The sequence below is a fragment of the Mesoplodon mirus genome, assembly GCF_964341445.2.
Source record: "Mesoplodon mirus genome assembly, chromosome: 2".
Taxonomy (NCBI): Eukaryota; Metazoa; Chordata; class Mammalia; order Artiodactyla; family Ziphiidae; genus Mesoplodon; species Mesoplodon mirus.
In genome coordinates, this window is record NC_138977.1 from 56504546 (window position 1) to 56526408 (window position 21863).

Below are 21863 nucleotides of genomic sequence, written 5' to 3' on the forward strand. Positions count from 1 at the left end.
AAAACAAAAATATAGATTTGGCTAAAGCAGTAGGGATATAAAAGCAAATTTTAAATTTTAATATTTCGAACATATATTCATATGTTCAAATTTCAGATAAATAGAAAATGTTATATAATTTTAAAGTCTCGTATATACCCCAAGAATTGAAAGCAGGGTCTTGGAGAGATATTTATACACCCATGTTTATAGCAGCATTATTCACAGTAGTCAAAAGGTGGAAACAATCCAAATGTCCATCAGCAATTCCAGATAAACGAAATGTGGTCTATACGCTGTAACATGGATGAACCTTAAGGACATTATGCTAAGATTATAAAACAAGCCAATCACAAAAAAACAAATACTGCATGATTCCACTTATGAGATATTTAGAGCTAAGTCAAATTCACAGAGAGAGAATGCAGAATGGTTGCCAGCTAGTGGGAAGAGTGAATGGAGAATTGTTGTTTAATGAACACAGAGTTTTAGTTTTGCAAGACAAAAACGCTCTGGAGGTAGTTACACAACAATGTGAATGTACTTAACACTACTGACTGTGCACTTAAAAATAGTTAAGTTCATAAACTTTGTATTATGTGTATTTTACCATAATCAAAAATAAAAAACAAAAACACTTCCCTCCCACTGGTATCTAGTCACCATTCAGTTCCCATATGCCCAACCTACTTTCATTATTTTATTTATCCTGGGTTTCCTTACGCATATATATAAACAAACTAAGCAACCACATACAGTATTCTGTATCTTGCTATTTTCACCAAACAATGTATCTTGTAACCCTTTCATTTAAAACATAGAAAAGTTCATATTTTAAGAGCAACATTTTAACAATAATTTTAGTGTGTGCAGCAAAGCTTTAATGTAAAAGAACTTACCAAAATCTGGTGGACATTGTCCATTATAAGGGAACCAACTTCCTTTCACAGTGAAAGGACTTTTTCTGTTGCTTGTTGAACCAGTTCCTAGCTGTCCATTACCACCAAGTCCAAAAGAATAAATTCGTCCTGATGAAGGAACAAAAGCAGAAGTGTGCTGCCTAGAGTAAAATGATAGAAAACCTCAGACTTAATGTTACCTTTCAAACAATTTACATTCAGAAAAGCATAGCAAATATTACTGATATAATTTTTGTCTTCAAAAGTAAGTTAATAAAACCATTATAGTTTTAAAATTTTCTGTACAAAATATTTAATAGCCTTACTCTATATACTGAATGAATTCCGTACCACACAGGCAGGCTGCATAAAGCATATTCCAGAAAATTCCCACAAGTGTCCAAATTTAAAAAGGCCCAGCTATATACTGGAATCCCTTACAATATATGATTTAGCACTAGAGGCAGCATCTAACTATGCTACCCAAGAAAGCTCCCCAGCCGCCTTCCCTCTCTGTCAGGTTCTAGCTTAGGGCTCTGTGGTCTATGAGGGCCCACCATCAGGGCATCACTCAAAAGTTTTAACATAAGAACTGGGCAGAAGATTGGTATATATAAAACTGCATAATAAAACAATGTTTCCTTTCTTCAAAAAAAGTTTCCTTTCTTCAAAAGAAATTTATCCCTATGTATACACACTCAGACTCCTCTAGAGATTGCAGAGTGGAAGCAAAGCTAAGAAATTACGGAACTGAAGCTAAAGAAAACCCACTAAGCAGTGAACCTATCCAACTCCTTCTGATGCTTCACTACTGTATGTTTAGGAATGGGTTAAAGGTGATTATCCAGCTCAGGCCTTGTGTTCTTCAATCTTAGGTTTTATGGCTTCAATCAAGTCTGACAAATTCTTAAGTGTTATTTCTGCAAATACTGTCTCTCTCCCATTTATTCAATTCTCTTCTTGATAATACTAGACAAACATTTTATCTTCCCAACATACCCAACCAGTCTTTTAACTTCTCTTTAATATCCATACCCCTTGTGAGTAATTTCCTTGGATTTATCTTTCAAGTCATTATTTTTCTCTTTAGCAGTGTGTCCAACCTGCTGTTTCAACTATCCACTGAATTTAAACTTTTTTTTTTTTTTTTTTTTTTCCCGTACGCGGGCCTCTCACTGCTGTGGCCTCTCCCGTTGCGGAGCACAGGCTCCGGACGCGCAGGCCCAGCGGCCATGGCTCACGGGCCCAGCCGCTCCGCGGCATATGGGATCCCCCCAGACCGGGGCACGAACCCGTATCCCCCGCATCGGCAGGCGGACTCTCAACCACTGCGCCACCAGGGAGGCCCTGAATTTAAACTTTTAATGACTATGTTTTATACCATTTCTAGTTCTTTTTTTTGAAACAGCCAGCCAGTTACTTCATTTAAAACCCTTAATATGTTGTGAAATATAAATACATACACACCCACCCAGGACTACTCTGACAAGCCCCAAACCTACTTTAGGGCAGTCCTGTGGTTACAAATTCTGAGGGGAGATCCAACCCATAAAATAGGCCAAGGCCAGAAAAGTCTCCTTAAACTATCAAGAGAATATTGCATTGTGAACTCTTCCCATGAGGCAGCTTTACTGGGAGGAGATGGTTTCACAGGCCTCACTACTGCCTCTACCAGTTCTTAGGTCTCATCTCCTATTCCAAACTCCTTTGCCATCTGTGGTATATTGTTTATAAAAAGGACCCAAGGGGCTTCCCTGGTGGCGCAGTGGTTGAGAGTCTGCCTGCCAATGCAGGGGAAACGGGTTCGTGCCCCGGTCCGGGAAGATCCCACATGCCGCGGAGCGGCTAGGCCCGTGAGCCATGGCCGCTGAGCCTGTGCGTCCGGAACCTGTGCTCTGCAACGGGAGAGGCCACAACAGTGAGAGGCCCGCGTACCGCAAAAAAAAAAAAAAAAAAAAAAAAAAAAAAAAGGACCCAAGTTATTCTTTTCCCTATACCCATTATCCTTACAATATGACTTCTGCAGGTATTTCCACCAAGATGGTGAATCTATTTCTCCATGTCTTAAAACTGGTCTCTGACCTGTGGTTTGCAGAAGCAGCAGAAATGACAGTGCATCAGATCTGAGCCTATGCCTCACCAGTGGCTTTGCACTCTTTCCCTCTCTCTTTTGGAACTCTGCTCTACCATCATGAGAATAACCCAAGGTTAGCATTTGAAGGATGATATATAATCTGAAGCAGAGACAAGGTGACCCAGCTAAGGTCCCCACAGACTACCCAGTGCCTACCCATATCATCGGCTGATTAACTGAGTTCAGCTAAGATGAGAACTGCCCAGGGACTTCCCTGGTGGCGTAGTGGTTAAGAATCTGCCTGCCAATGCAGGGGACACGGGTTTGAGCCCTGGTCCAGGAAGATCCACACACTGCAGAGCAACTAAGCCCAGGAGCCACAACTACTGAGCCCACGTGCCACAACTACTGAAGCCTGCACTCCTAGAGCCTGTGCTCTACAACAAGAGAAGCCACCACAACGAGAAGCTCATGCACCGCAACAAAGAGTAGCCCCCACTCGCCGCAATTAGAGAAAGCGCACGCTCAGCAACAAAGACCCAACGCAGCCAGAAAAAAAAAAAAAAAAAAAAAAGAACTGCCCAGCTAAGCCCAGCCCAAATCACTGAACCACAGAATTATTAGCTAAATAGGTAATTGTATTAATAAGCCACTAAGTTTTGGGCTGATTTGTTTAGCGAAATAAGCTAATTAATACATTACCTAGATTGGCAAATTTTTTCAGAGCAGCTCCAGAGTCAGTTCAAACTAACAGGTATGGTTTTCAGATTTCCTTGCTTTTGCCCTGTGGAATTCCCTTTACTTGCTGGCAAACTGATCTATGTTATTTAAAAGGTGTTTTTTTGTTTGTTTGTTTGTTTTTTGCAGTACGCGGGCCTCTCACTGTTGTGGCCTCTCCCACTGCGGAGCACAGGCTCCGGACGCGCAGGCTCAGCGGCCATGGCCCACAGGCCCAGCCGCTCTGCGGCACGCGGGACCCTCCCAGAGCAGGGCACGAACCCGCATCCCCTGCATCGGCAGGCGGACTCTGAACCACTGTGCCACCAGGGAAGCCCTAAAAGGTGTTTTGATTTAAAAGGGTTTTCAAGTTATCTAGTCTGTCACACTACTGGAAAACTAAGTAGAATCTAACAACCATCTTATCTCAGAGCCAGATGAGCCGAGGTTAATAAAAAAATTCTAAATAAAGGATACTCTTAACAAAATAAACATTAAATGGAATCCTAGCATATAAAAGAGACAAGCTGTTCTGGCTAAAGAAGGGTTTAACATTGCCCAGTCTGCCTCCTTCAGGAAGCAGCCACTGTGACATTTCAAAGGAACATATCAACAGTTTAAAAACAACTGCTCAATACTAGTTTGTTAAGTTCCTCCTCAAACTTATCTACTGAAGCAGTGGTTCTTAACCCTGGCTGCATTTTGGAGTTGCCTAGGAGTGAGCCTAGGCAACAATACATATTACTAAAAACTCTCCAAAGGATTTCATCATGAAGTCAAGAGTTGAGAGCCACTGAACAAACATAACTATCTCAAGTCCTATATTTGATATAATAGCTCAAAAACAATATGACACTATACTACTGGAATCTGAATCTTTTCCGTTTGGATTATCTCTTTGATGAGTTCACATTTCTGGTGTCCCTTGCCTGCTTCCTTCAGGAAGTTTCTGACAATTATTTAATAAGGAAATAATACATAGTTCTTACAGTACCAACCATCTGGAAATCAAACTGGTCATGATACCAACCGACATTCCCTCTGTAGATAATTTTTTACATCTCAATTAATATATAACTGAAATTCCTCCCCCAGTCCAATAATTAAATAAATAAAATTACTGGAAAGACCTAAGTTTACAGATCTAAGAATAACTATTCAAATCAAGCACATTTTTACTGTTAAGAATTACAAAACTGGATAATATTAAACAATCTGTGATATCTCACAAGGGACTGATTAAATATTTCATTGGAAAAAAATTACCTAAAAATATTTATAATCTTTTAATGAATTACTCATGAAGTGGATAAACAAGGAAAGTTGAACTCTCTACACTTTAGTGAATATATATTCATGTATAACTTCAACAGTCTAATAAACAAGATTAAAATAGCAAGCATTTTTGCTCACTTATATGTTGAGCTTTTATTTACCTTTTATCCTGATTCATATATGAAAAAAGGAAAGGAAGGCTTTGTCAAATCATCCCCATAAATAATTTTTCAAATACATGGTCAAACACACAAAACTGGGCAAAGAAACAGGGTACCATAAACAAAACCTAGCAGAAAGAACAACAGAAATAGATCCCTAAAGATTTCAGATATCAGAATTTTCAAACCAAGAATCTAGAATAATTATGTTTAATACTTGTTTAATGTCCAAGAAATAAAGGCCATGGTTAAAAACTGACAGACAGCTGGAAAGATTAAAGAAAAAAATTGTTTCAGATTTTTAAAAAGAACCAGTATGAAACACTAGAACTGAAAAATCACAATAACCAAAATCAAGAATATAGGTTTAACAAAAAATATAGTATGAGAATTAATTAACTGAAATATAAACCATAAAAGTAATCAAGAAGGCAGCAAAGAGGGACAAAAATGTGGAAAGTAAGACTACAAGGTGGAGTGAGATGGTTTAATACACATCCAATCAGAGTCCTATGAGGAGAGGAAAAGCTGTATCTAAATAGAGATTATTCCACGGATTCAAGAAGTCCAGTAAGAAAATGAGGAAATCCATACCTTGACAAATGAAAGCAAAACTGAAGAGAGAGAGAAAAGAGACAAATTACCTTCAAAGGAGCAACATACCAGCAGCCGACTTCTCAGAAGAACTGAAGCCAAAAGACAGTAGAACATTATCTTTGCTGCAAAGCAAATGCCAAGCTAGAATTCTATAACCAACATCATTCATGAACGAGGTGCAATACAGACATTTTTAGATACACAAAAGAGTCTGCCACCTGCAAATCTACTTAAAGAAAATTCCAAAGGGTGGCTGATAAAAGGAAAATGAAACTAATTGTAAAAACTAAAGAGAAAAAAATGGTAGTAAATATATGTAGAGCCATTTCTAAATGTACACTGACTATATGAAGCAATATTCTTCTGGGGTTTAAAAATATATAGAGAATGAATGGGAATTCCCTGGTGGTCCAGTTGTTAAGACTCTGTGCTCCCAATGCAGGGGGCATGGGTTCGATCCCTGGTTAGGGAACTAAGATCCCACATGCTGCACGGCGTGGCCTAAAATAGAAAATAAATAAATATAGAGAATGAAAAGTTGGGAAGGTAAATGGAGGTCTTACAACTTCCAGAAAAGGGGGAAAGTATTAATAAAACTTAAAGATTAATGTTGTTATTTCTAGAGTAACAACTAAAAAAGAGTTCCCAAATTTCCAAATGGGTAGAGGGAATTAAACTGACTAAAAGGACTTCCCTGGTGGTGCAGTGGTTAAGAATCCACCTGCCAATGCAGGGGACACGGGTTCAAGCCCTGGTCCTGGAAGATCCCACATGCCACAGAGCAATTAAGCCCACGAGCCACAACTACTGAGCTCATGTGCCACAACTATTGAAGCCCACACACCTAGAGCCCATGCTCTGCAACAAGAGAAGCCACTGCAATGAGAAGCCCATGCACTGCAATGAAGAGTAGCCCCTGCTCACTGCAACTAGAGAAACCCCACCTGCAGCAACGAAGACCCAACACGGCCATAAATAAATAAATAAATAAATTTTAAAAAATAAAAATAAACTGACTAAAAAAATTATTAATCCAAAGAAAGGCAAAAAAGAAAGAAAACAAAAATAAACAGGTAGCACAAACAGTACAAAATATGATGGCAGGTTTAAACCCAAATATATTAGTAATAATAAAAAAATAAATAAAACTTGCCAAATCTGTCCATTTAAAAGACAAAAATTGTTAGGATGTATTTTTTTTAAGCTAACTTAATGCTATTTACATGAGATTCATCTAAAACATACAGAAAGACAAAGTAAAAGGACAGAAAAAAAAATAAATAGGTAAAAAAAAATATATATATATATATCAATATAAAAGCAGGTGGAGCTCTATTCACATCAGATAAAACAGACTTTAAGGAAACAAAAATGATATTAGAGATCTAGAGGATCACCACCACAAAGACAAAAGGTTCAATTCATCAAGAATGGATAAAATTTTAATTTTATGCACTTAAGAACACAGCCTTAAAAGCAAAAGCAAAAACTGACAGACATACAAGGAGAAATCAAGAATAATCAAACAGGGACAGACACACAGATTGAAGGAATAAGACAGAGATGGCAGAAACAGATCCACATACACATGGAACTTAATTTATGGCAACAGTAGCACTAAAAAGCAGGAGAGCAAAGGAGTTTTCAAAGATGGAGCTATGAGAGGATGATTCTGAGAAGATGGTGGCATAGGAAGCACCAGGAATCTGTCTCCTCACTTAGACAACAACTGCTGTGACAGAATCTGTCTGATATAACTATTTTAAAACTCTGGCATCTATTAAAGGCTTGCAATTTCCAAGGGAAGGCTTGGGTGGTAAATTGCAATTAATTTTGATTAATTTCAGCACTTAGCACAGTAGTAGCTACCTACCCCTTCACCCTCAGCCCTGTGACAGGCAATAATCCACATGCTCCAAGAGTATCTCGGACATAGCTTGTGGGAGCCAGGGTAGGCAATAAGGTCCTTATATTCGAGATTGGTCCTCTGATCACTGATTGCTCCTTCTGATAACAGGTACAGATACAAAGGTGGGTAAGTCTTTCCTGCACCCCTTCTGACCACTGTTACAAGCCTATTCCCCTCCAGCTGAAGAGACTTCCAGAGGATTTAAAGGGCTGGTGTTTTCTTCCCTTTTATTTTCTTCTATTTTCTCCCCTTTCTTTTTTTCTTCTGCCCCTTTTAGAAGTCAGCCATTTAAGATCTAGGACATTCAAATGTAACTGCATATACAAAGGAATTTAGAAAGTCATTGTGCATGCCCCGGAAAAGGTGCAGTCTCAGTAATGACCTGAGAAGACCTTATGTTTACACCTCAGGCTGATCCTTGGCACAGAGACAACCTATAAAAATCAAAAAATAAAAACAAAACAAAAAACAGCAAACCCTAGAGAAGGGAAAGAATATTATTTCTAGAGTTACCACATTATTAGGTTCAAATGTAGTTTTCAAAAAGAAAAAAAATCACAGAGAATACAAAGAAATTGGAAAGTAAGGCCCATTCAAAGGAAAAAATAAACCAACATGGGAATCCAAAATGACATAGCTCCTTTGGAAGGCAGTTTGATGGTTTTTTACAAAACTAAACATACTGTTACAATATGATTCAGCAATTGTGCTCTTCATTATTCATCCAAAGGAGTTAAAAATCTGTGTCTACACAAAAACCTGACACAGATACTTATAATAGCTTTATTCATAACTGCCAAACCTTGGAAGCAACCAAGATGTCCTTCAGTAGGTGAATGGATAAACAAACTGGTACATCTAGACACTGGAATATTAGTTAGCATTAAAAAGAAATCAGCAACCAAGCCATGAAAAAACATGGAGGAACCATAAATGCATATTACTAAGTGAAAGAAAACAATCTGAGAAGGCTACATACTATGTGACTCCAACTCTATTTCATTCCGGAAAAGGCAAAACTAAGAGTAAAAATCAGTGACTGCCAGGAGTTAGGGAAATGGGCGGGATAAATAAGGGGAGCATACAGGATTTTTAGGGCATTGAAATTACCCTGTATGACACGATAATGGTGGATGCACATCATTATACATTTGTCCAAACCCACAGAATGAACCCTAACATACACTATGTACACCTGTAATGATCTGTCAATGTAGTGATGAAAGAAATTTTCACATATTGAGGTATGGGGAAGTCATTCTGGCTTATACATAAGTTAATGTGATTTTAATCTTAACTAAAACAGTCTGTTTGTGGCCTATCAAACATATACTGTATATCTGCTGTAATTATTAAAGAGAAGGGCACAATGACCAGAAGTAAAGAATATCCATGTTAAAAATAAAGATTAAATCCTTCCCTTCCTGGGATGCCAATGCTGGCACTCCTTAGATGGTAAGACTCTCTTCCCAGGTGCCAAGGCCATATGGACTTGCTGTGTACATGCTGATCTGTTTTTTGGGAAACCCTGAAGGAATGTATCCCTGACTTGTTTGATGTTCTTTCTTCTGACAAGATATAAAACTGTGCTGAAAACTATGCTTCTCTGGAGGAGTAGTTCCTCAGAGTTATATGAGAAGCTGTCTTCCAGGCTACTGTCCTCAGTTTGGCTCAAATAAAACTCCTTTCTTTTCCTATTACAGATTGTTTATTGATTATTTTTGATTATTTTTTTGATATTGATTATTTTTGTCAACAGTAGGTTCATCAATTGAAACAAATGTAACATTTAATATTCTGGTGAACCTAAAAATGCTGTAAAAAATAAAGTCTACTTTAAAAATGTCCCTGAGAACAACCAGATGATGAACCTTAATAGACAAAAACTAAAATAATTTTCTTAAAGATGCTCAAATAACTAAAGGAAGACATGGAAATAGTCAAGAAAACAATATATGAAGAAAATGGAAATATCAATTAAAAAATAGAAAACTTAAAAACACGCCAAAAGGAAGTTCTGGAGATGAAAAATACATTAACTAAAATAAAAAACTCACTGGAGGGATTCAAAGGCAGATTTGAGCAGAAAGAAAAAAGAACAGGAACTTCACCATAAAACAATTGAAATTATTAAGTCTCAGGAAAAGAAAGAAAAAAGACTGAACAAAAGTAAAGAGAACCTAAGGGACCTATGGGACATCATGAAGTGGACCAACATAGGCACTGTGGGAGTTCCAGAAGGTAAAAAGAGAGATAAAGAGAGATCATTTGAAGAAATAATAACCAAAAAATACTCAAACTTGGACATAAACATTCAAGAAACTCCAAGTAGGATGAACTGAAAGAGACCCATACTGAGACACATTACAATCACACTGTCGAAAGACAAAGAAAGAAACCTGAATGAAGCAAGAGAGAAGTGATTGTCACATACAAGGGATCCTCAATAGGATTATCAGTAGATTTCTCAGCAGAAACTTTGCAGGTCAGAAGGCAGTGGGCTTATACATTCAAACTGCTGAAAGAAAAAACCTGTCAACAAAGAATCTGATATCTGACAAAACTGTCCTTCAAAAGTGAGAAAGAAATTAAGACATTTACAGATAAAAGCTCAGGGAGTTTATCACCAGGCCTGCCCTTTAAGAAATACTAAAAGGAATCCTACAGGTTGAAATGAAAGGACACTAGACAGTAACTTGAAGCTGTATGAAAAAATAAAGATCTCAGTAAAGGTAAATACATGGGTGATTATAAAAGCTAGTATTATTGTAATTTTGTGGGTTTTTCCTCCAAATTTTGTTTTCTACAGAATTTAAGAGACTAATGCATAAAATTATTAATTTATGTTTTCTGACACACAATGTATATAAATGTTATCTTGTGACACCAATAACTGAAATGGGGTGGGGAGAGAGCTATATAGGAACAAAGTTTTTATATATTATTGAAATTGACCTAGTATAAATTTGAGTTATGTGTTAATAACTTTAGGATATTAAATGTAATCCCCATGGTAACCACAAAAAGATAGCTATAGAATATACAGAAAAGGAAATGAGGAAACTAAAACATTTCACTGCAAAAAAATAAACTAAACACAGAAGAAGGCAGTAACGTAGGAAATAAGGGACAAAAAAAGTGAGACATAGAGAAAGCAAATAGATAAAAGACATACAATGAAAACTACAAAATATTACTGAAAGAAATTAAATAAATGGAAAGACATCCCACATTCATGGCTTGAAAGACTTAATATTGTTAAGATGTCAATACTTCTGAAAGTGATCTACCAACTCAATGCAATCCCTATCAAATCATGGAAATGCAAATTAAAATCATGATTAAGTACCACTATATATCCAAGAGATTAGCAAAAATTTTGAAGTCTAACAATACCAAACGGTGACAAGGACATAGGAATTCTCATACAATAGTGATGGGAAGGTAAACTGGTATAACCATTCTGGTAAATAGGGTGACACTAACCTGCAAAACTCAAATTAAGTATACTCTTTGACCCAGAAATTCCATTCTAGGTATATACTTTAGAAATATTAAAGTTTATGTATATTATATAATAAATGTTCAAAGCAACATTATTTGTAATTGCCCCAAACTGGAAATACCCAAGTGCCCATGACTGAGAAAATAATTATATATGCATACAATTGAGTAAAACACAGCAATAAGACCTAATGATGGAGAACCACAGCTACATACATATGGATAATCACACAGCATGATGTTAAAAAAAAAAGTCACCAAAGGCTACAGTGTAATTCTGTGTACTTGAATTAATGTTGGAAAACTTAACTATATTGTATAAAGATACTAGCTGGAAAACTAAGCTAAGTGGTCAAAACTGAGTTAGTCAAGCAAAGGATATTTTGCCTCTGGGGAGTCCACCAAAATTTAATCCATCAAAGGTGAAGCTCAGCTACAAAGCTCTGATTCCTATTTACTCCCAAGAACTGGGAATCAGGAGATCAGGAGTCCAATTCAACTTTCACCACTAACTAATCTTATGTCTTAAGTAATTAATTGGTCAATTTCTTCATTCTTTAAAGAAAAAAAAGGTGGAAAAGAAAAAGAAAAAAAGATGATCTATAGTTTCCCTTCAAGTGTGATGTTACATACAATAAATTATATTTAATGTTATATACAGTATTACATTTACCTTATTAGTATCTTGCCTCAGATAAATTTGTTTCAAATAGAGAAAGGTAAAATAATCAGTATAAAATAAGTTTCTCCTCTTACTATGATTCCTTAGCAGCAAATCAGGCATGTAGAAGATAATGTTTTTTATTTTAGATTACTATATTCCTGAACAATTCATTTAAAAAATCTCCACTTTCAGCTGGAACTACCATGTTACAGTAATTTGCAAAACTGACCAACACAAAGGGAAGGAGGAGAGGCACCGCTATATCTTATCAAGGCATTCCAGAAAACATGAAGTTTGTCCTTTGGCCACAACACATGCAAATCTACAAGAAACTATGTGATACTGTAAACATCAAGGAAATGACACTGTTCAAAAAGGAATGCCCCACAAATGTTACCAAGGTAAAACTGGAAGAGTCTACAATGTTACCCTGCATGCTACTGGCACTGTTGTAAACAAACAAGGACAAGATTCTTCTTGCCAAGAGAATTAATGTACGTATCAAGCATATTCAGCACCCTAAGGGCCATGGTAGCTTCCTGAAACATATCAAGAAAAATGATCAGAAAAAAAAAAAAAGTACCCCAATGTTCATTGCAGCACTATTCATAATAGCCAGGACATGGAAGCAACCTAAATGTCCACTGACAGATAAATGGATAAAGAAGATGTGGTACATATATACAGTGGAATATTACTCAGCTATAAAAAGGAACAAAACTGGGTCATTTGTAGAGACGTGGATGGACCTAAAGTCTGTCATACAGAGTGAAGTCAGAAAAACAAATATCGTATATTAACACATATATGTGGAATCAAGAAAAATGGTACAGATTATCCTATTTGCAGGGTAGGAATAGAGACAAGGATGTAGAGAATGGGAGGGTGGACACAGTGGGGGAAGGGGAGGGTGGAATGAATTAGGAGATTAGGATTGACATATATACACTACCATGTATAAAATAGCTAGCTAGTGGGAACCTGCTGTATAGCACAGGGAGCTCAGTGTGTGATGACCTAGATGGGTGGGATGGGGGGTGGGGTGGGAGGGAGGTCCAAGAGGGAAGGGATATATGTATACATATAGCTGATTCACTTTGTTGTACAGCAGAAACTAACAACATTGTAAAGCAATTATTCTCCAATTTTAAAAAGAAAGAAAAAAAAAAAAAGGAAGCCAAATAGAAAGGCACTCAGGTTCAAATGAAGTGCCAGCCTGTTCCACCAGAGAAGCACACTTTGTGAGAACCAATGGAAAGGGGCCTAAGCTGCTAGAAGCTATTCCCTGTGAATTCATGGTATAATAGATTTAAAAAAAAAAAAAAAAAAAAAAGACCCCTGGACTGTTAAAAAAAAAATCCTAAATAATTGGGTTATAGATCAAAATACCCTTTTCTAAAACTGCTTACCTTCCACAAGCAATCTGAGTGACAATGCTTCCCATAAGTTCAAAAACTTTCCTTGGGTTTATTTCATGACTGGTAGAGTTATGACCCAACTGACCATACCCTCCAGCTCCAAAAGTAAACACTCCACCTTCCTAAAAAAAAAAAAAACAAAAAACCCTTTGTCATTAGAAAGCCTGATAAAAGAAAATAATCTTCGGGAAAATAAGTTAATCTTTAATATGGAGTCAAACTTTCTCTTCTACTGTCTTCACAATTTAACAGATGATAAGATAGTCAAGATACCTTGACTTTTCAAGGTAAAATGTCTTAAATCTAAGAGTTCCAGGCTGATATGGCTAATTATTTTCACATATTTTAAAAGTATTTAATTATGTTCTCATCATTATAAAGTCATCATTAAAGAGATACTAATAATTATTTTTTGCATTGCCTTTTACTATTGTTATAGTCTTGTTGAATCACAAGTACACACCTATAAAATTTCACAAAACCTAAAAATGGTATCATTTTCAGGTTCCAAAGTAGCTCTGCAGAAGAGTATATGTAACCAGAGAGTGCACTAATATAGCTATTCTTAGCATACAGTTACTAAAACATAAATGGTCTTTAAAATATTTATCATAAAAATGCATAACAGGATTAAAGGTTATGTTTTTAAAAAGTAATTCATGATGACATTTTTAACACAAGCACAGTTAGTACTTTTCAATTCAACTGCTTTTCTTCATAGTTGCAGCTATGTATACAAATTTATGCTACTAAATGATGAAAGCAGGATATAAGTATTTATACAGATTGCTATGTAAGGAAATTGATTTTTCTGTTTAAAATTTTTTTATCATGGGAAATTTAAACAAATGCACAAAAGACATATATACATATATATATTTACCTATATATGAATGATCACATAACATCACTCAGTTTCAAATGGCAAAACAGATAATCCTGTTTCATTTGTGCCCCTCCCACTTCCCTTTTTTGGGGGTACTTTAAAGCAAAAAAAGTACTGGAGTACTTTAAAGCACACTGTGGTCAACAAATCATTTCACATATAAATGCATATGTATCTTCAATGGCATATACCTCTAATGGATAAAAATATATGACACAATACTATTATCACACAAAAAGTATTAATTTCCTTTTCTTGAACAGAAATAGCAAGTGTTAATTTTTATTTCTTATGTTTTTTCCAGTTTTATTGATATCATTGACTTGACATAAAATTGTATATATTTAAAGGGCACAACATGACTTGACATACATACACTCTGTGAAATTATTACCAGTCAAGTTAATTAACACATCCATCACCTTATATAATCCTTCTTGTGTGTGTGTGAGAAAGCTTCAGATCTACTCTTAGCAGATTTCAAGCATAGAATACTGTATCGTTAATTACAGTCACCATGCTGTACATCAGATCCTCAGAATTTAATAATCTTGTAACAGAAAATTTGTACCCTTTGACCACCCTTTGTACCCTTTGAGGGTCAAATTTCCCTCACCCCCTACACCCTAGCAACACCCTACTCTTTGTTTCTATGAATTTGACTTTCTATCCCCACCCCACTTCTTTTTTTTTAACAGTGCCACATATAAGTGATACCATTTAGTGTCTGTCTTTGCCTGGCTTATTTCACTTACCATAATGCCCTTGAGGTTCATACATGTTGTTACAAATGAAAGGATTTCCCCTTTTTATGGCTGAATAATATTCCAGTGTGTGTGTGTGTGTGTGTGTGTGTGCGCGCGCACATATGCACACAAACATGTACACATCACATTTCCTTTATCCACTCATTTGGCAAAGGACACTTAGGTTGTTTAAATATCTTGGCTATTGTGAATAATGCTTCAAAAAACATGAGAATGTATTTACCTCTCTTGAGATCCTGTTTTCACTTCCTTCAGAAATACATCCAAAAGTGGAACTGCTGGGTCCTACAGTAGTTCTATTTTTAAGTTTTTGAGGAAGCTTCATATTGTTTTCCCTAATGGCCGCACCAATTTATATTCCCACCAGCAGTATACAGGGCTCCCCTCTCCTCCATATACTTGTCCTTTTTAAAAAAAAAATTATAGCGATCCTAACAGATGTGAGGTGATCTCTCATTGTGGTCTTGATCTGTATTTTCCTGATGACTGTGATATTGACATTGAGCACCCTTTTCATGTACCTTTTGGTCATTTGTATATCTACTCTGGAAAAATGTCTGTTCTGGTCCTTTGCCCATTTTAAAATTAGATTGTTTTTCAGCCATGAGTTACGTGAGTTCCTTATATATTTTAAATATTAACCCCTAATCAGATATATGATTTACAAATATTTTCTCTCATTCCACAGGATGACTTCATTTTGTTGACTGTTTTATTTGCTGTGCAGAAGCTTTTAGTTTATTTTTGCTTTTGTTACCCATGTGCTTTTGGTGTCACATCCAAAAAATGCCTACCAAGACTAATGTCAAGGAACTTACCCATTTTTTCTCCTAGAAGTTTTACAGTTTCAGGTCTTACATTTAAGTCTTTACTCCATTTGAGCTACCTTTTGTGAGTGGTGTGAATTAGGAGTCCAGTTTTTGCATATAGATACCCGTATTTCCCAGCATCATTTATTGAAGAGACTATCCTTTTCCACTGTGTGCTCTTGGCACCGTATCAATGATTAGTTGCATTTATTTCTGGGCTATCTATTCTGTTTGACTGGTATATGTGTCTGCTTTTATACCAGTATCATACTGCTTTGATTACTACAGCTTTGTAAAACAGTTTAAAATCAGAAACCATTATGCCTTCACTTCATTGTTCTTTCTCAAGACTGCTTTGGTTATTCTGAGTCTTTCGTGGTTTTATATGAATTTTAAGATTGTTCTGTATCTGTGAAAAATGCCATTGGAATCTGGATAAGGATTGCATTGAATCTGTAGCTCACTTTGAGCAGTATGGATATTTTAACAATATTACTTCTTCCAATCCAAGAACATGAGAGATCTTTCCAATTATTTCTGTCTTCTTCAATTTCTTTCATTGATGTCTCATATAGTTTTCAGTGTACAGGTCTTTCATCTGCTTGGCTCACCTTTATTACTAAGCATTACGTTTTTGATACTATTGTAAATGGGACTACTGCTTCATTTCTCTTTCAGATAGTTTGTTTACAGTGTATAAAAACGCAACTGATCCTTTAAAAAATATTTACTTGCTTATTTGTTTGCGTCAGGTCTTAGTGGTGGCACACAGGATCTTCACTGTCGTGTGTGGGATCTTTGTTGCCGCATGTGGGATCTTTAGTTGTGGCATGCAAACTTATTAGTTGCAGCATGTAGGATCTAGTTCCCTGACCAGGGATCAAACCTGGGCCACCTGCATTGAGAGCATGGAGTCTTAGCCAATGGACCACAAAGGAAGTCCCGCAACTGATTTTTTTTTTTGGCTGTGTTGGGTCTTCGTTGCTGTGTGCGGGCTTTCTCTAGTTGAGGCGAGCGGGGGCTACTCTTCATTGCGGTGCGTGGGCTTCTCACTGCAGTGGTTTCTCTTGTTGCGGAGCACGGGCTCTAGGTGTGTGGGCTTCAGTAGTTGCGGTATGTAGGCTCAGTAGTTGTGGCATGTAGGCTCAGTAGTTGTGGCTCATGGGCTCTAACACACAGGCTCAGTAGTTGTGGCGCACAGGCTTAGTTGCTCTGCGGCACATGGGATCTTCCCAGACCAGGGCTTGAATCTGTGTCCCCTGCATTGGCAAGCGGATTCTCAACCACTGAGCCACCACGGAAGCCCCCCCAAACTGATTTTTATACGTTAATTTGTATCCTACAACTTCACTGTATTTACTGGTTTTAACAGATTTTTTGAGGAGTCTTTAAGGTTTTCTATATAAAATATCAAGACATCTGCAAAGAGACAATTTTAGTTTTTCCTTTCTAATTTCGATGCCTTTAGTTTCTTTCTCTTGACTAACTGCTGTGGCTAGGACTCCCAGTACTATCTTGAACAGCAGTGGTGAGAGTGGGCATCCTGTCTTGTTCCTGATCTTAAAGGAAAAGCTTTCAAATTTCCACCATTAAGTATTATGTTAGTGGTGGGTTTGTCATAGATGGCCTTTATTATGTTGAGGCATGTTCCCTCCATATTCACTTTGTTGACAGTTTTTATCATAAAAAGATGCTCAATTTTGTCAAATGCTTTTCCTGTATCTACTAAGACGACAACATGATTTGTATCCTTCATTCTGTTAATGTGGTATATAACACTGATTTGTAAATGTTGAACCATCCTTGCATCCCAGGGATAAATCCCACTTGATCACTGGCTATATAATCATTTAAATGTACTGCTGAATTTAGTTTGCTAGTATTGAGTAGTTCTGCATCTACATTCATCAAGGATGTTGGCTTGTAATTTACTCTCCTTGCAGTGTCTTTCTGTGTCTTTGGTATCAGGATGGTGCCGGCCTTACAAAGTAAGTTTGGAAGTGTTCCCTCCTCTTCTGTTTTTCAGAGGAGTTTGAGATGGACTGGTGTTAATTACTTTTTAAATAGTAGAATTCACCATCCAGTGAATGAGCTTCTCTTTTTTGGGAGATTTTTGAAGACATCCAGTCCCGGGCTTTTCTTTGCTGGGAGACTTTTGACTACTGATTCAATCTCCTTACTCATCAGAGGCATATTCAGATTTTGTTTCTTTATGATTCAGTTTTGGCAGTTAGTATATTTGGCAGTTAGTATGCTTTTGGAATGTATCCATTTCATCTAAGTTATCTGGTAAATTTGTTGGTATACAATTATTGATAGTAGTCTCTTATGAATCTTTGTATTTCTGCATTATCAGTTGTATTGTCTCCTCCCCATTTGATTTGAGTCTTTCCTTCTTTTTTTTTTTTTTTTTTTTTTTTGCTGTACGCGGGCCTCTCACTGCTGTGGCCTCTCCCGTTGCGGAGCACAGGCTCCGGACACACAGGCTCCGCGGCCATGGCTCGCGGGCCCAGCCGCTCCGCGGCATGTGGGATCTTCCGGGATCGGGGCACGAACCCGTGTCCCCTGCATCGGCAGGCGGACTCTCAACCACTGCGCCACCAGGGAAGCCCGAGTCTTTCCTTCTTAGTCTAGCTAAAGATTTGTCCATTTAAAAAAAATCTTTTCAGAAAAACAGCTCTTAGGTGTGTTATTCTTCTCTGATGTTTTTCTAATCTCTATTTCATTTATTTCTGCTCTGATCTTTGTAATTCCCTTCCTTCTGCTAACTTTGGACTTAGTATGTTGTTGTTCCTAGTTCCTTGAGGTATAAAGTTAAGCTGTTTATTTGCAATCTTTTTTCTTAATGTAGGTGTTTACTGCTATAAACTTCCCTATTAGAGCTGCTTTTGTTGCTTCCCATAAGTTTTGTCATGCTGTGTTCCCATTTTCATTTCTCAAGATGTTTTAAAATTTCCCTTTTATTTCTTCTATGACCCAATGATTATTCAGAAGTGTACTTTTTTTTTTTTTGCTGTACGCGGGCCTCTCACTGCTGTGGCCTCTCCCGTTGCGGAGCACAGGCTCCGGACATGCAGGCTCAGTGGCCACGGCTCACAGGCCCAGCCGCTCCGCGGCATGTGGGATCCTCCCGGACTAGGGCACAAACCCGTGTCCCCTGCATCAGCAGGATGATCTCAACCACTGCACCACCAGGGAAGCCCAGAAGTGTACTTTTTAATTTCCACATATTTGTGAATTTCCCGGCTTTCCTCCTGTTAATGATTCCTAGTTTCATACTACTATGGTTAGAAAACATACGTGATATTATTTCAATCATCTTATATTTGTTAAGACGTGTTTCTGACCTAGCATGATCTCTCCTGCAGAATGTTCCACTGTTTGCTTGAGAAGAATGTATATCCTGCTACTCTTGGATACAATGTTCTGTATATGTCTGTTAGATCCATTTGATATAAAGTGTACTTCAAGTCAAATATTCCTTATTGATTTTCTATCAGGATGATCCAGCCTCTGTTGAAAGTGGGGTACTTAAGTCCCCTACTGTTATTGTGTTGCTGTCTATTTCTGCCTTCAGATCTGTTAATACTTGTTAATATTTGCTGTGTTGGGAACATATATAGGTACAATTGTTATACGTTCTTGAGGAACTGAACCCTTTAATATTTCTTTAATATTATTTAATATAGAAGTCATATTTAAATTTTCTTGATTAGTATTTTATTACACCATGTCAGAAAGCATATGTCTGATTGGTAAAGTTAAAAATAAGTAAGTAGGACAGTGTGTTCAGCCTAATCTATCCCCATTAAGCTTAATGTTGATCTTTGACTAGATCCATTATTTCATTAGGGAATATAAAATGGAGATTTTCTAATCTTATTATTTCTTCTAAATTTATTAGTCGAAATTCTTCTATAGAGAAGTTAACTCATCAACTATTGAGCTATTGTAAAATACAATTTGCAATTAAGAGGTAGAAGAAATGCTTCTTTCTCATTTACAGATTTTTAGAAAAATAAGTCGTTGCCCTAGCAACCTCCAAAGATAAGCAATGAAGTTTGCTTTGTGTTGATTTGGGTAAGAAGATGATCATTATAAAGTCACAGATTTTTATATATTTGGTATCTTTCCATTTATTACAGATATTATTTATTTTGTTAACCACTGAAAACTCCTTCAAGTTGTCCTTGTGACATGATCTTAGTAGTCTTTGCTTTTTTGTGACACAAAATACTCAAGGCTATTTTCATACTTTTTTTTTTGGTCCCAGGTATGAGATCAGGCTCTTCTCTAAGAAGCCCTGGTTCTTTTTAGTATACAGTCTACAACAATCAAAGGATGTTCATTGCTTCCAGATTACAAATGTTTAGTTATTTCTAGAACCTTTTGGTGGTCATAGCAAATAAAAAACCAAAAAAACAACAAACCACATACCAAAAAACCAAACAAAAACAAAACAAAACAAACTTATTTTAGAAGGAGAAAAATAAGAATTCACACTGATACTTGTGATTCAAAGCAAAGATTACAGTTTTAATTTAATTGCTACCATTTTATATCTCTTTTCTCTTAAGCTGAACATCATAGTTTCTAATGAGAGTAATACAAATACTTAATTGCTTTATCCTATTCTACATACAATATACTGAAAATAAATGCTGCCAATTTTACTACTAACAATAAGACTACAGAATGCAGTTTAAGACCTCTTTGTGAATTCGGTTTATCTTTAGGCTATTTCCCATCAGTGATGCACAACAAAATACTGTACTTTAAAATGCCCTAGAAGAATTCTTCTTTCTGTATTTGTGCCACTTGTAATTTTGAAGAATTATTTTAACATATAAGCTTTTTAATTACGTGTAACAGTTTCTAGGTTCCAAAGTCAAACCTATAAGGCAAGGCTCATTTGGTCTACCTATTAATTCTTTTCAAATATAAATAACATGTACCTTCTTCTTTTTCCTTAACAATAATATATCCTGACAATTGTTCCACAACATAATATATAGATCTTCCTCATTCTGTTTTACAGGGCATGGTACTCCACGCAGTGGGGTTACCACAGTTTACTGAATTAGACTGTTACTGATGGGAATCTGGATTTCTTCTCTTCTTTTGTTATTAAAATACTGCCACCATAAATGGCCTGTGTATACATAACTTAGTATCTTTGGAACAGATTCTTAAAGGGATTCTTAAAGGGATCTTACTAAGGGATTGATAAGTCAAAAGGTGTATGTATATATGATTTGCATAAAGAATTTGTAAAAGAACTTGAAAAAAATTGACATCATTATGGTAGTGTCCTCATATCCATTAACATGTATGTCTTTCCATTTATTCTGACTTTAAAAATCTGTTTTAAAAGTTTTCCTAATGTTTGTTTTGCATAAGGAAACTGCTTTGTAAAGCGATACTAATCTATTTGCAAGAAGCTCTTCCAGAAAAGCAAAAGACATTGATATAGAACTATATTCTAACTTTAAACAAGGAAAAATAAAATATTTTACTTTTGAAATATTTAAAACTATCTGATTTTGTTAAAAATAATATACACCAAGAATTCCAGTGAACAAATATCACCAGCTACTGTTTTGAGAGAGAAATACAGAAGATTAATAGAATTAGCGTTTTTTAAAAACTCAATAAAGAGAAATCTTTAGAAATCTTGGGAAAATAAGATGAGTGGTTATCTGAAAGGCTGAATTTGAAAAGCATTAACATGTGAATCTTTCTACCACAAAGTTAGTCCTATGGAAAGATATTATACAAAGTATTTTTTGAGCCATGACCGCTGAGCCTGCGCGTCTGGAGCCTGTGCTCCGCAATGGGAGAGGCCGCAACAGTGAGAGGCTCGCATACCGCAAAAAAAAAAAAAAAAAAAAAAAAAAAATTAACTTTTGTACTGGTCATTATAATATTTTTAAAAGTACCTTTAGTACACTGTATTTGTTAAGGACTGAGAATAATTCTTCTTCTAAAATTCCCAATGTGAGAGTAAGTGTGTAGAAATTTTATAAATCTGATTAGAAGTTAATTTTTTCTTGCCAATTTTATCTACTATGCAGGATATAAAGATAAAGAAGCAAAAACATTAATTTCTAATTTAGCCAATGATAACTTGCCAGTTCCTTTATGTTAACATGATTATAATAAATAATACTGCTGGTAAAGGTTAGTTTAATGTTTTTATTTTCA

At 36.2% G+C, this 21863-nt stretch overlaps 1 protein-coding gene across 4 annotated transcripts in view; it reads right to left on the bottom strand.

Moving 5' to 3' along the window:
• Window positions 1-21863, bottom strand: part of HERC4 (HECT and RLD domain containing E3 ubiquitin protein ligase 4) — a 135699-nt gene that overhangs the window by 73020 nt on the left and 40816 nt on the right. For all 4 annotated transcript variants that reach the window (XM_082608976.1, XM_082608977.1, XM_082608978.1 and 1 more), the window contains 2 exons: window positions 13189-13319; window positions 879-1039 (listed from right to left, as the gene is read on the bottom strand). In XM_082608976.1, coding sequence (XP_082465102.1) covers window positions 879-1039; window positions 13189-13319 — 292 coding nt within the window. The remainder of the gene's footprint in view (window positions 1-878; window positions 1040-13188; window positions 13320-21863) is intronic.